Raw genomic sequence first — 15563 nt, forward strand, 5'->3', positions numbered from 1 at the left:
TCTTGCAGGATAATAATGGATAGTTATGCCTAGAAATGCATATCTCTAAAATTCTGGAAAGACAATTTTAAGAGTTAAAACATTTTTATACTTGATTAAAATTTTTGTTATACTTTTAAGTATAATATATATATTCACCTAAATATAAATGTATATATATGTATATATATATGTGAATATATATATACATATATATATACTATTAAGTATAAAGTATGAAAGTAGCATGTTAACTTTTTAAATGGTTAGTTGGAAAGCCAAAGTATCCCAAACAATTGAGTATACATAAATCAGGAAAAAAGATATTCAGGCATATAATATAATTTTTTTGAAATTAAATATGTGATACTTCATTTGACTTAAGAGATGCTTATTTGGAAATGGGAATGCTAAATTAATTGATATATGGTATCTATGGACATATATTTCTAGAATATCAATTTAATATTTATGAACAATTTGATATTAAGGATTTATTGATTGATTCGTTTATCATCTTGGAGTTCTGCTTTTGGTTTGGTGTAAAGCAATACCCAACATGCATCTCAGGCCTACAATCCTTGAGTTACCATATCATCCAATATGCATTTTAACTATTAAAACACTGCAACTTGTTTGTCTTTGTCTTTTGGAAAGTAATCAAACTATTTTCTGAGAATTAAAAAAAAAAAATTCAATGGGAAAATAATGATACAGCAGAAAGGGAGCCCACAAAAGAGTAAAGAAGAAAAATAGTATGGAGAGTCGTGCTCCTTAGCCAAGGGTGTTCAACATGTTCACTCTGCTGAACTGGCTGCTCAGCAAATCAACAAATCAGTGCTGTAAACGGCATCATTCCGTAAGGTGCACCTTACTGTGTTAACATAATGTCAGAGAAGAACATGTTGGGAGTGGTAAATGTGCAGGTACAACTTGTCCTTTTTGTACTTTCACACTTCTAGCCTACCTAATGTTACATCTTTTTTGGTTGTTAGAGGTAATGCATCAGATAAAGTGAAAAAATAGTTCACATCATGTAAAACTTTTCAAAGAAGGGAAACAAGAGTCAGGGGCAATGGGAGCAGGCAGGAAATGACATAAAAAAGACTTTGAGAGCAAAGGAATCTTAAGTTGTTTTTCCTCTCTGGTGGAGTGAGGCAGATGCAGCTCTCAACTATAATGGGGGTGTTCAGTGGGAAGCTGAAAGTGATCTAACCAAAGCCCTTAGCTAGTGAACAATAATTTTCCCCAACTGCAAACAAACACAAGAACACACATATACACATACATTCTAAAATAAGTATAAAGTTTAAGGACAAAACTTGTGCCATAAATTATAATTGTGCGATTTACTCCTGAAAAATTTTCCCCTAAGAATCTTCTAATTAACATTATTTAATATGCTTCTTTCCCAACAACTAGGATCACTATATAATTTAAAATATTAATTTAGAAGAGTAAGTGATCTAAAAGTAACTTTAGCTGTTGTGATTTGGACAATTTAATCCCTCAGCAACACACATATATAGATATATAGTGGAAATAATAAGACATGTTTTGATTTTTATTAGGACTTTCAGGACTGGGTAATTAAATTCACAGTAGTTTTTAGAATTCTTATATCTGAAGTTCACGGGTAAAATATAATATTTCTTTATGTGCAAACACAAATTTTAGAATTTAACAGGGAATATTATTTCATGAATAATCCTCAAATAAGAATAAAAAAGAAAGAAATGCATCTAAACTAATTGTTTAAACTGATAAAACTTCATGTTTTAATATTTAATTATTTAAATGCTTAAATGTTTAAGTCAAAATTAGTGTTTCAAAGAGCATCGATAACTTGGCTTTGAATATTAGAGATCCTCAGATTTCTTCATCTCGCATTATTTTTTCTCTCCCCTTCAATTGTAACTTCTTTCCAATCATGGTTTTCCACATTTCTTAAATGTTCACATTAATAAAATGTACATATACTAAATAAACATGGTTTTGTGTTCCTCGTTTAATTTTTTCAAGTGAGTTGGTTTTATATTTCACTCCCTATAAGCTATAATTACTTCTCTTCGTACATATGTTTTTGAAATAAATATATTTTTTAAAATAAATATATTTTTTAAAATTCTTTAAGGTTTCGTCTTAGTGGATCTGAGACCTTAAAGTAAGTTTGCCATTGGTGAACTTATATTCACTTAAGAAATATTAATATAGTAAACTCTCTGATCCTAGGTTAAAAACAAAAACAAACAAACAGCAAACCAGGAAATTTTTATTTATTAGCCCATGTCAACCTAACACTGACCTTTATTTAAAAAAAAAAAGTAATTTATTTTTCTATATGCAGGTTATGATTATGTAAACTAGAGGAAGATCTGCATAACCAGTAAAAGTTGTGCTGGGGAAATCATATAACATGTTACAAATACATACTAAACAACATAAAAGGTACTTATTTATCATCCATTGTGCATCATTGGCCCAAACAATGATGAGGATTATTTACCTTACAGAGTTTACAGTGCATTAGGGAACACAATTAATTAAACAATGGCCAAAAAAGAGGGCACTAGATGTTAAGATTAGGTAAGTACAGGAATCTATTAAAGCCATATAATTTAGTCTGGAGTGGAAAACGGTCAACAAAGTATTTTCCTCCAAATGACATTAACTAGCCACCTGAAAAATAAGCAAGAGTTAAAAATGTGAGTAAGGGGGGGTGGGGTTGAAATATTTGTTAAGTTGAGGCAAACAATATATGATGAGATTGGAGACCTGAGAAAGCATGATGAATTTGAGGAACTGAACAAAGTTTAGTATGTCTGTATCACTACATACATAGAAGTGGGGGAGGAATGAAGAGGAGCCAAGACACGAAGGGTCTGGTAGGAGCTGGCAAAAGTTTTAAGCAATGAAAAGCCACTGAAGGGAATTAGGTTGTGAGAAATGCAGTCTGATAAGAGGTTTCGAGAGTCACTATGTCACAATATGGGGAATGGACTTTGGCAGACAAAACTAAAAGCAGACAAAAACATTATTGCAATAATCCAGGATGATAGGGTGGGTGTGAAGATATGTAGCTGAATTCCAGAAATATTTATGTGATAAAATTGACAGAACTTAAATAAATGTTTGAATATTGAGGGTGAAAACATGGGAGAAGAAGTCATGGTTGACTCCGAGGACTCTGGCTTGGATTAGCGTGGGCGTGTTGCTGTCATTTACTAAATTAATGAGCTTAATTTTTACCATATGAAAACTGAAGGGCCTTCAGATGTTCAAATAGATATGCTCAATGAGTAATCCACTGTAATAAGGTCTGGGCTAGACATAAAGGTTTGGGTGTTCCAAATAAATTGATGGCAATTGAAATTATAGAGTGGATGATTTCAGCCAAGAATTGTGTATGATAGGGAGCCCACACAAAACTCTGCGGAACATCAATATTTAAGAGATCAGAAAAAGAAAGAGACACTGCAGAGAAGACTGAGGAGGAATGGCTGAAGAGGTAGAAGTTCAAGAGAGTTTTGTGTCACAGATGCTGAGGTTAGAGACTATTTCAAGAAGAAAGAATTAGTCAATAATGAGCAAACTTGCTGAGTTAAAATGAATTCTAGAAAGTTCTCATTGTACTTTGCCAGAAGAAAGTCATTGGTGACATGGTGAGAACACTTGAGTGAAATAGTAAGAAAAGCAGAAGTCAGGTTTTAGAACCTGAGTGGGAGGTAGAAAGAGGAAAAAGCTAACATCAACATTTTTTAGGAAGTTTGACTTCTAAGAAGTGGGGGAAAAAATGGACAGAAACTAGAAGCCACATGTGGTTGAGGAAAAGTTTTCTTGTTGCTCTCTCATGTTTAGTTGTGGATAGAAAAAGAAAACGTAAGAAGAAAGAAGTTAAAGGGAAGGTAATCAAGGAAGGGATTTTCTTGAAAAATTTAAAGAGATGCAGTCCTGACTACTGACGGAGATTTGATTTAGACAGGAAGAGGGATATAGCTTTTATTGGAAACAAGAGAGGAAAAAGTAACAAGTATGATGCAGACAAATGTGTAGACTCAATGGTAGAAAGTTCAGGAATGTGGTGTCTTCTCTTTAAAAAAAAGAAAACAAACAAGCCCCTCTGCTCATGGTGAATGAGAGGTGCAGAGAGAGAATTATTGAGGCAACAAAAGGATAGTTTCTGTCTGAAATAGCCATTATCATGAATGGGAGATGACTACGGAAATACCGTGTAAGTGACCAGGTAGAGCTAAGGACAGAGTTGAGGTTAATTGCCTGGGTTTATAGAGACACAAATCTACACCATTATCATCATGATTACTGCATATTTGTTGTAAAAAGGAAGTGTTTCTACAAAAATACGTAAAGAGTATTCGTGAACTTTTTTTAATGGAAAAGATACCTGTGATCAATTTAGAGGTCATCGTCTGAAGAAATCACATTTTGACAAATCCGGTAACTCTGTTGGTGACACTTTTCGGAAAAAACACCTGTCTTTGTTATCATAGCACAGGCATGATCTTCAATGTGGCCTCTGACTTGAAATCTGTAGAGGAAAAGGCAATACCATCCTCACTCTGCTGAAAGAACGATGGTGTGTATTTTGTGTGTGTTTCTCTCTTCTTAGAAAGAATTTACTACTCTCCAAACTGGAGATCTAAGCATTGTAATATTCAGACAAGGAATGCACATCAAACGATTTATTTAATAAAGGATTTACTCCAAATAGTTTTTTAACCAAAAATGCTCATTTGTAAATAGAAATACTGCATGGAATCAAAATGTGAATAAAAACACCGGTTTCCCAATACCGTGTGATCATATAAAAACAAAGGTCTTAGAGGACTGCTATTGTCTGAATGTTTTAACCCCTAAAAGTAATGGTATTAGGAAGTGGGGCCTTTAGGAGGTGCTTAAGTTATGAGGGTGGAGCCCTCGTGAATGGGATTTGTTCCTTATATTAATAAATGTATTATAATAAAAGAGATTCCAGAGAGATTCCCTAGCCCCTTCCACCACATGACCACATGAAGATATAATGGGAAGGCTCCAGCTACGAACCAGGAAGAGGTCCCTCATCAAAACATGGTCATGGTGGCACCTTGATCTTGGAATCCAACCTACCAGAACTATGAGAAATAAATTTCTGTAATTTATAAAGTACCCAGCCTGTTGTATTTTGTTAGAGCAGTCCAGACTATAAGAACAATCTTTGCATTTAAGTAGAAAAGTTTGTTTTGTTACTCCAAAAATTTCTGATTCAAGCTTTTAGAATATCTACAACAATGAAATAATACCAACTCTACAGCATATAATATCATATTTATCATTTTAAGATTTAGAAATATCAACACCTCCAAAAATAAACACAATTTTCAAAAAATATTGAACCAATTTTCTGCAGAATAAATCAAACTATTAACCTTTTCATCTTCCAGACCTAAATCCCAAATGTCACACCTTTCAAAAATCTTTCCTCTTTATTTGTGTATAATGAGCCTCCTTGCTTCTGCAAAAGATCCTAAGAAGAATAGTATTTGGTACATCTAGACTTCACATGCTAAACATGGCAACAGTAACCCCAGACAGAATTGAAGGAAGGAGTAGAGAGTGAGGAATATGGAAGAAAATCTGTCCCCTTTTAAATTGTTTAAACTCACATAGAAACCTTAACAAGAAAATCTCTGTGTATAAGTATATATATGGGTATACCCAAATGCTTCACCCTTAACACAAAAGAGGAAAACTTAATTCTTTTTTTCCATGATGTTTAAACCAATTTATTCTGTCTTAGACAAATAAATGAAAAGACATCTAAAAAAAAAATCAAAAAATTCTCAATTTTAAAAACCAGATTACAAAATAATAATTTTAAACAAATCCACATGTGGGTTGAAAGAACATAACTTCAAAACTATGTTTATAGATTTTTATTAGAAATAATAGGTAAAAATTTTTTAATTAATTTAGTGTGTGTGCTGTACAAAGAGTATGACATGGGTAGGTATAGAATGTAATATTGTAAATAGTATCTGGGTAAGAATATTCATCTGTAGGATGACTTTCTGTTCAGAGCATTTTTTTACTATCCCTCAACCGACCCAGTGTGCCTGCTGTATCACCTGAGAACATCTGTATTCTTCCTTATCTCCTTAACGTCACATCTTTTTGAAAGCCACCACAAAAAACAAAATTTTCAAGAAGTTTAATTCACTTTTGATGATCCCTGAAACCTTGATACTGTGAAGAGAAGATTTCACCATGAATCCCAGATCTTCTGGCTGTGTTTTGGGGAATAGCACATAATCCCCCAAAGATTCAGTGCTCTCTACCCATAGAATTTAAGCAGAAATGAATGAAGTATATAAAAATAGAAACAGATATTGTTGGGGGGGGGTAATAGAACTTAAAAAGAGTCAAATAGCAATTTGTTGCATTATTTATAACTCATTCCTTAGTATTTCTTAATGACTGACATCCTTTTAATCAAAATAAAGATTATTCTGTAAACCTTTAAGAGACATTTCATAAGAACTTAAATTTAGAGAATTTTATATTTACACCTCTAAAATTATAGGTAAACAAAAAGAAAGCACAAATATGAAAATAAATGAGCTTAGGAGCCCTATTTCTCTGAGGAAAATATACTACCTACACATTAACAAAAATCAAAGTCTTCAATCTATAGGAACAAATTGGTTTCCTAGAGTTTCAGGAAGCCCCCAGTAGGGATTGGCTGCTGAGCTCTTATATTTCCCCAATGGTACTCAAATGCCAAACACTCACAACTGTGGATTTAATGGCGTGCCATCCAGCCAGGTCCATGTCTTTTGTGGATATGTAATGTTCAATGCAATCCAATAGTAGATTCTATCTTGTATCCTATTCTGCACGAAATCCTGTGAAAGGAGATCCATAGGAAATTAACTGAGTTATACCTATTAAAATAGCCTCTCCTGACTTTTTTCCAGATTTTAAAAAGTTTTGATATTTATCGTCATAATCAAGAAATCTTAAGACGACTGAAGAGGTTTTCTACATATTTAGACAAGGAAATCAATATAGGAAGGTATTCAAAATGCATGACATACATTATATGAAAGCAGGTCCTGCTTAATGTAATAAATACATGAGGATAGTGATATAAACAGCATCTGATGAAAGGGTGCAAAGGGGATGTGAAGCAAAAACTAGGAATGAGTAAGTCTGCCAAAAGGAGCAACAACTATGCATGGATTGCTTTGTCTACCAATATGCAATCTTGAAGAAAACTGGTGCTATGGTGAAGCTACACACAAATGAAACTAAAGAGCCCCATCTTTCCTACCTAAAACACTAGGGTTATTGCGAGATACTGATAATGCTTTTGATGAGTATCCCAAGTAGCTCCTATCTTTCTCTCCAAGAGGTAATGTGGAAGGATGACATAGATGTTCTAGCTTTACAATTTACTTAGAGCATGAAATAGGCAAGTTTATACAACGTAAGAAGTTCTGCAAATTCCTCTTATGGAAATGGAGAAAATACTGCCTATGTCATAAGGTTATTATGAGCACTAAGTTATGTAAATTTGTAACATGCCTACCACAGTGTCTGCCATATGGCAGGAATTCAATAAATGGCAGTAATTATTAATACTATAATTCTTGGATTATAAAATGCACCTATTTCTCCCAGTTTTGAATGGGCTAATTTTTATAGTAAATTAGCTCTTACCAGTTCAGCTTTGTCTTGGATCATCAAGAGATGTGATTTCATTATTGAACATGATTTTTGGCTATCTATCCATGATTTAAAAGTTTCAAAAAATTTATAAAATTTCCCTTTCTTCTGCACCCAGTCATTATGGCATAAGTTTAGTCTAGGTTTTGCTGAAATGGAAAAATAGGAAGAAATAGGAATGAGAACAAGGTTTGAATATCAGAAACAATTTTTGCATATAAAATATAATTGTATAATTATAAAATTATATAAAAATATAATGTATATAATTATAAAATTACATATATGTATAATAATAAAATATATAGTTTTTTAATATAAAAATTAATTTTATAAACTGTTTCCTTAAAAGTAAAGATTTTGCCCCACTTTTAAGAAATGAACTCCTCTTCCATTGATGAATAGTCTTTAGAAGAGATAACTGCAAGAAATAATAAGTCATTTATTGAGTAATCACTACATCAAATAATTTTCTGAATTCTTTGTGCACATGAATATATAAAATGCTTTCCTTATAAAAAACTTATGAAATCCATAAAATAATGAACTCCATGTTCCTCGTTTTGTAAATAAACATACTAAAGCTAAGGTTAAGTAAAGTATAAACAGGAAAACTAAAGGTTAACTGACTTACTCAAGGTCATATAGCTAATAAGTGGTAGGGCATAGGGAAATTTAAAGTAAACAGGGATCTTAAAAAGCATCAGGAGAAAACTGCTATGGAAAAAAAAAGTCATTTTTCAGAGTCCCTTTTTGATGCAGAAGTATATATTTCACAACACACTTTATCAATAACTTTGTAAAACAAATTGCTTCACATGACCCCAGTATCTACACGCCTCAATGACCACCAGACTTATCTCGATAAAAGGAAAGACTTGAAATAGGTATTAAATAAACTTATATTCAGAAATGGGTGTACACAGGTTTCAAATAAACTAATTTTTAAAAATATTTTAAGCTGAACAGTAGGTATTGATTGCATTTTACTTAAATTTTTATATATCTTAAATACTGCATATTATTTTTAAAATATCCACAAATTTGTGTAAAAACTTGTCTGACATGCTTATATTAAATAGGTTGAACATGAAAATATAGAGTATAAAATACTCTATACAAAAGTTAGTTATTATCATTAGAGACTGTGGGAATTCTTTGAGAGAGAGTATGAGGAATATTATTTGGGGAAAACATCACATATTAAGTTTCTGTTTTGAATTAGCAAAGTATCCTAATTCTTTACAACCCTCTTAAGAGCATTTTATTTTATAAGTAAAAACAACAAAGTGGTCATTGAAATAATGTATTAATAAGCTAGGTTTTATCTACATTGATCAGGAAAAACATCCAACAATACACCTGGAGACAAACTTTAATTTTGCTAAAATTCAGTATCATAAATTATTGACAGAAATAAATGACTTTAAGCTCTCATGCTTCTTCAGAGGTTCACCATGATATGCCCTTTGCTATGGTAGCATTTAGCCTCTAAAATAAAGCATGAATTATTCACTTAACTCTTCTTTTTATTTGCTTGGAAGTCACATGCCACAGCAATAAAGAAGCCCAGGCTTCTGCCAATCCCGTAAAATGGAAAGAAATTAATCTATTGAAAATTATAGTTATTTAGAGTATGGGGAACTATTATTGATATGCCAAAGATAAGATGATGGAAATAGTCAACAAATAATTCTTCAGTGCCATAGTGCTGGGACCCCCATCAAAAGAAGGCCTCCGAGCAATCCAGAGAAGCCTAGAAAAGTACATGTATAGGGAGGAATATAGAAATGACTATAATAAGGAAGTATTTTGTTGACCTATTAAAAATGTGACATGAGGACTAAAGCCCTAAGGCAAAAGGGCGATCACAACCATACGAATTATTTTCATATTGTATTCTATCACTCTTATGACCAACAGTATTTAATTAGAATGCATTTATTACTTATCCAAACTTAACGTAAGGACTAGAAATATATTTTAGTATAATCCTTTGTATTTAAACTACGCAAAAGTTTATAGTTTGGGGTAGATTATTGCTTTAAAATTAGTTGCAACTTGTGAGAAAAGGTTAATTTTCTTATTCTACAATAAGCACTTTTAAATAAGAAAAAATAAGCACCTTAATTTAAAAAAATGGAGGGCAAAGATGATGAACAGGCAGTTTACAGAATAAAAAATACAAATATCCAATACATGTGATTTTACATTTAATTTCCCTATTATATAAGAAATTCAACTAAAATCAACTGTGTGTATTTTTATCATATTAACATATATAATCTGAACTGCGTGTGTGTGTGTGTGTGTGTGTGTGTGTGTGTGTGTTAGAAGTGTTCAGAGGGTAAGAAGTTGCAATGGAATAATAAATATTCAAAAGGGATGGATTGGATTGATATGAATAGACTCAAAGTAGAGACAGTATGCTGCCTTTTATTACTCTATAGAACTTTGTTTTGCTGGAGGCTAGAGCACTGTGAGAAATGAGACCGTTATTGTAGGAAATCAAGACTCAGAGGACATTACAGAATATGTTAAAGCGCTTAGACTTTAATTCTAAGGATTAGAAAAAAACATTGTAGAGTTTTAAGCAGAAGAATGGCCTGGCCATGGATCTGCATTTTACAAAGATCCTGATGGCTTCAGCATGGAGGATGAATGGAGATCTGCAGAACGTTAGTAAATCACAAACTCCCTTCTTCAGGGACTTACTGGTCTCCAAATGCCTTACAATTCAGACTTTTGACATTATTATTTTAAAAGAATGATCTAAAACACCTCAATCACATATTATAACAAATAATAATTACGAAAACAGCAATCACTACAATATAGAAGTCTCATCTAATAGATAAAAATGATAATACAAAAATGCTAGTATATTGTCCTTGGGTAGTAGAGCAAAAGGCAATCTATCAACAAAACTAATGTAGACCAACGCACTTCACAGTGTCCCACCAAATCATCTCCAATTTTAAAGGACAATGAACTTGTTCCTTAACATCCTAAGCACAATTTCCTGAAATTTTTCATCTTAAATTTTCATGTAGCTATTATATTCTAATCCTTAATGTATTTGTGAGTTTGATTTAACACAATACTACCTAGATTCCTTTCCATCAAATAAAATAGATATTCCAGCAGTATGATTCTACTGTCATTAAATGATTATTATCACATCATCCTTAACCTACACTTCACCTCCTGTACACACCTTACCTTTAGAGATACTAATGCCTCATGCAAGAAGCTACTCTATACCTCTGTTAGGAAAGATTTTATTAGTTCAAACCACATGTGGTGGTGCCATTTGACTCTGTCTTTACTGTCTCACACATTGATCATGAGATTCTTTTTATTTCTTTTTAGATTTTTATTAAAAATATAGCTAACATACAACATTATATCTGTTTCGGTGTACACCATAGTTATTCACCATTCATATATCTAAAGAAGTGATCACCATCAGGCCAGCAACCATCTGACACTGTACCACACTATCACAATATTACTGACTATATTCCCCATGTTGTATGTTACATTTCCATGACTTATTTGTTTTATACATGAAAATTTGAACCTCTATTCCCCTTCACCTTTCCCCCACTTTTTAATTTTTCAATTACAGTTAACACTCAATATTATTTTGTATTAATTTCAGGTGCACAGCATAGTGGTTAGACATTTGTATTATTTAGGAAGTGACTAGTCTAGTACCCACTGGGCACTATACATAGCTATTACCATATTATTGACTATATTCCCTGTGCTTTCCTTTACATCATCATGATTATTTTGTAACTACCAATTTGTACTTCTTAATCCCTTCACCTTTTCATACTGTCCCCCAACCACCTCCCATCTATCACCTCCATAAATCTAGTACCCACCTGACACAATACATAGATATTACAATATTATTGACTATATTCCTCGTGTTATACCCTACATCCCCATGACTACTTTGTAACTACCAATTTGTACTTCTTAATACCTACCTCTTTTTCACCTACCCCCTACCCCCTCAACCCCCCCTCCCATCTGTAAACCATAAAAATGTTCTTTGTATCTGTGTGTTTCTGTTTTGTTTGTTCACGTTGTTCTTTAGATTCCACATATAAGTAAAATTACATTGCATCTGTCTTTCTCTGTCTGACATACTCCATTCAGCACAGTGCCCTCCAGGTCCAACCATGCCGCTGCAGATGGCAAGAACCCATTCCCTTCCATAGCAGAGCAATATTCCCATGTATATGTACCACCTTCTCATCAGCCATTCATCCATCTCTGGACACACAGGCTGCCTCCATATCTTGGTTATTGTAAATAATGTTGCAATAAGCGTATAAATGTACATGTCCCCTCAAAGTAGCATTTTGGGTTTCTTCAGATAAATACCCAGAGGTGGGATTACTGGGTCCTTCTTTGTCTCTTGTTATAGCCTTTGTTTTAAAGTCTGCTTTGTCAGGTATAGGTATTACTACCTGCCTTTTTTTTTGTTTCATTTCCATTTTGATTAAATAACTTTTTCCATCCCTTTACTTTTAGTCTGTGTGTGTCTTTCAGTCTGAAGTATCTTGTAGGCAGCATATGTAAGGGTTTTGTTTTCTTATCCATTCATCCACCGTGTGTTTTTGATCAGAGCATTTAATTCATTTACGTCAAAAGTAATTGTTGATAAATATGTAGTTATTGGCATTTTATTATTAATGTTTTTGATCATGATTTTTTTTCATCTTAAAGAAGTCCCTCTAACACTCCTTGTAATACTGGTTTAGTGGTGATGAACTCCTATAGCTTTTTCTTGTCTGGGAAGCTCTTTACCTGTCCTTCTATTTTAAATGATAGCCTTGCGAGGTAGAGTAGTTTTGGCTGTAGATCTTTACTTTACATCATGATGAATATTCCCTGCCAATCTCTTCTGGCCTGTAAAGTTTCTGTTGAGAAATCAGTTGAAAATCTTACAGGAGCCCCCTTATAAGTTACTAATTGCCTTTCTCTTCTGATTTTAGGTTTCTCTCTGTCTTTAATCTTTGCCATTTTAATTATAATGTGTCTTGTTGTGGGCCTATTTAGGTTCATCTTGCTTGGGATTCCCTAAGCTTCCTGGGTTTGTATTTCTATTTCCTTCACCAGGTCAGGGAAGTTCTCAGTCATTGCTTCTTCAAATAGGTTCTCAATCCCTTGCTCTCTCTCTTCTCCTTCTGGTGCCCCTATGATGCAAATGTTGTTACGCTTGATACTGTCTCAGAGGTTTCTTAAAATATCCTCATTTTTTAAATTCTTTTTTTCCTTTTGGTATTCTAATTGGGTGCTTTCTGCTACCTTGTCTTCCAAATTGTTTAATCGATTCTCTGTTTCATTTAGTCAGCTGGTGATTTCTTCTAGTACATTCTACATTTCAGTTATTGTATTCTTCATTTCTGACGGTTCTTTTTTATGGTTTCTATGTCTTTTTTTATGCTTGCTTATCTCTTTGTTGAAGTTCCCACTAAGTTCCTTGAGTATCCTCATAGCCAGTGTTTTGAACTTTGTCTCTGGTAGTTGGCTTGCCTCCATTGTTTGTAGTTCTTTTTCTGGAATTTTCTCTTACGTCATTTGGAGTATATTTCTCTGTTTCCTCATTTTGGCTGCCTCTGTGTTTGTTTCTTTGTATTAGGTAGATCTACTATGTCTCCCAGGTGACCTTAAGTTGTAGGTGCTCTGTGGGGCTCAGAGAGTCTCCCTGGTCATCTGCACTGGGTGTTCCAGTGTCCCTTGTGTGGGTTATGTGTGCCCTCCTGTTATTTTTGAGCCTTGATTGCTACTGGCACATCCGTGGGTGGGATTGACCCTCAAGTTGACTGGCTGTGGGGTTTGGCCATATCCAAAGCTTACTGGCTGCTGTGTGGGGGCAGTGCTTACTACACAGAATGGGATTCCCCACCAAGGTCTCTTGTACCTGTTGAGACTGCCGTTTGTGTGTGTCTCTTGTGGGGCTACTTGGGCGGTGCTCTGCTTTACTCTGAAGTCAAACTCTGTAGCCTCCTGGGAGGGGCTCTGGTGCAGGCCCAAGTCACCCACTGCCTGTGACCAGACAGGGACTACCTGATAGGAGCTACAAAGCAATCTGCAGTTTTTCACTGCTTGTGTTAAACATGGAGGCACATGAGACAGGCCACTCTGCGAACTGAGGATAGCTGCCACCAGTACCAGGCCTGGGAAGCACTGCAAAAAGTGAGAACACCCCGAGTCCTGCTGACACCTGCTGGCTCCCTTAAAGTTCAGTCGTTTGCAAAGCCTCATGTGGTACACAAGTTGGGTAAGGCATGGTCTCAGGAAGTCACTACAGTGGGAAGTGCTGTAGTTACCAGGTTAATGTAAACTCTGGTTTGGTGCCAGTGCTGAGCCTGGGGCTTCTCAGAAAAAGTGTCAGGGCACACCAAGGCCAGCTGTTGCCCACCTGCCTACTTGGATAGTTTTCCAGGAAAGAGGGGAATGTCAGTAGGGCTGGCTGCTCTCAGAGAAAGAGCCTCCAGCATTGGGGGAGTTGGGTGGGATGGGGTCCCAGTGAGTCAGCAGGGCAGAGCTCTGGAGTTTACCTGACCAATCAGATTCAGATTTGGCCGGAAGTGTAGGGGGAGGGCACAACACATTAAAGATGGCAGGTGCCTGCTTGCTGCATGGGCGAATCACTCACAAGGAAAATGGGACTGTCCTTCAGCCCTGCCTTGAAGCCACAGACTTCAATCTGCTCCCTGTATACCTCTGATGCCCCCTGAGTCACCGTGCCTCCACCAGAGCCAAGGTGAGTGCCTGTGAGCAAGTGAGTCTGTGCACGGGCCTTTTAAGAGGACGTCTAGATTCCCCGTACCTTCCATCCCACCCAGATGGTTGGAATCCCCACTCTTTTTCACATCCAGATGTTTTGGGGGCTCCTCTTCCTGGCAGCAGTACTCCAGGATGGGGAGTCTGGTGTGGGGGGCTGGGGTCCTTCTCTTCTCTGGGGGGAACCTCTGTGGCCATGGTATCCCTCCTAATTTTCATCCACTGTACAGAGGTTTGGGAACAGTCCCTTTCACGCCTCCACTCCTCCTACCGGTCTCAAAGTGGCTTCTTCTTTATATCCTTAGTTGTAAAACTTCTGTTCAGCTAGATTTCAAATGTTTCTCCAAGTTGATGATTCTATCATTTACTTGTAATTTTGATTACAGCATTTATCTACTCCTCCATCTTGGATCCTCCTGATTATGAAATCCTTGAGTGGAGACTTTTTCTCAAAGTCTTTGCCATCTCATCAGTAAATTAAGTACTTTTTATATGCCTAATATGTATATAAAGTCAAACAAATAAACTAAGAATTTGAGAATTGGGAAGAGATTGCCAGTGATATGTAATTCCCTAGTAAGGGAATTATAACTCTTGAAGTAGTGGTAAGTTGTCTACTGGAGACAATGGTTTTTGAGAAGTGTTTTAACAGCAGTAAGGTAAACAAGTCAGCAGTTAAGTACTCTAATCAGTCAACCAGAACAGGTTAACAAGAAGCAGAATTGGAGGTAAAGAATTGAAATAAGAAAATCAATCTTCAAAATAGTGAAAGGGGTCTGAATGTGCTAGCCCAAAATATTTCATTTTGGTATAAGGATTATTATTTTTTTTTTTTTAAGATTTTATTAGGGAAGGGGAACAGGACTTCACTGGGGAACAGTGTGCACCTCCAGGCTTTTTTCCAAGTCAACTTGCTGTCCCCTCAATCTTAGCCGTGGAGGGTGCCGTTCAGCTTCAAGTTGTTGTCCTTTCAGTCTTAGTTGCAGAGGGCACAGCTCAGCTCCAGGTCCAGTTGCTGTTTTCCAGCTGCAGGGGGCACAGCCCACCATCCC

The 15563-nt window shown here is 35.2% G+C and overlaps 1 protein-coding gene across 3 annotated transcripts in view; it reads right to left on the reverse strand.

Annotated features, from left to right (window-relative positions):
- Positions 1–15563, reverse strand: part of LOC109435542 (killer cell lectin-like receptor subfamily F member 2) — a 59067-nt gene that overhangs the window by 7279 nt on the left and 36225 nt on the right. For all 3 annotated transcript variants that reach the window (XM_074326036.1, XM_074326037.1, XM_019713483.2), the window contains 3 exons: positions 7696–7850; positions 6766–6878; positions 4382–4525 (listed from right to left, as the gene is read on the reverse strand). In XM_074326036.1, coding sequence (XP_074182137.1) covers positions 4393–4525; positions 6766–6878; positions 7696–7850 — 401 coding nt within the window. In that variant the 3' untranslated portion in view covers positions 4382–4392. The remainder of the gene's footprint in view (positions 1–4381; positions 4526–6765; positions 6879–7695; positions 7851–15563) is intronic.

Source organism: Rhinolophus sinicus, linkage group LG02, assembly GCF_036562045.2.
Source record: "Rhinolophus sinicus isolate RSC01 linkage group LG02, ASM3656204v1, whole genome shotgun sequence".
Classification (NCBI taxonomy): Eukaryota; Metazoa; Chordata; class Mammalia; order Chiroptera; family Rhinolophidae; genus Rhinolophus; species Rhinolophus sinicus.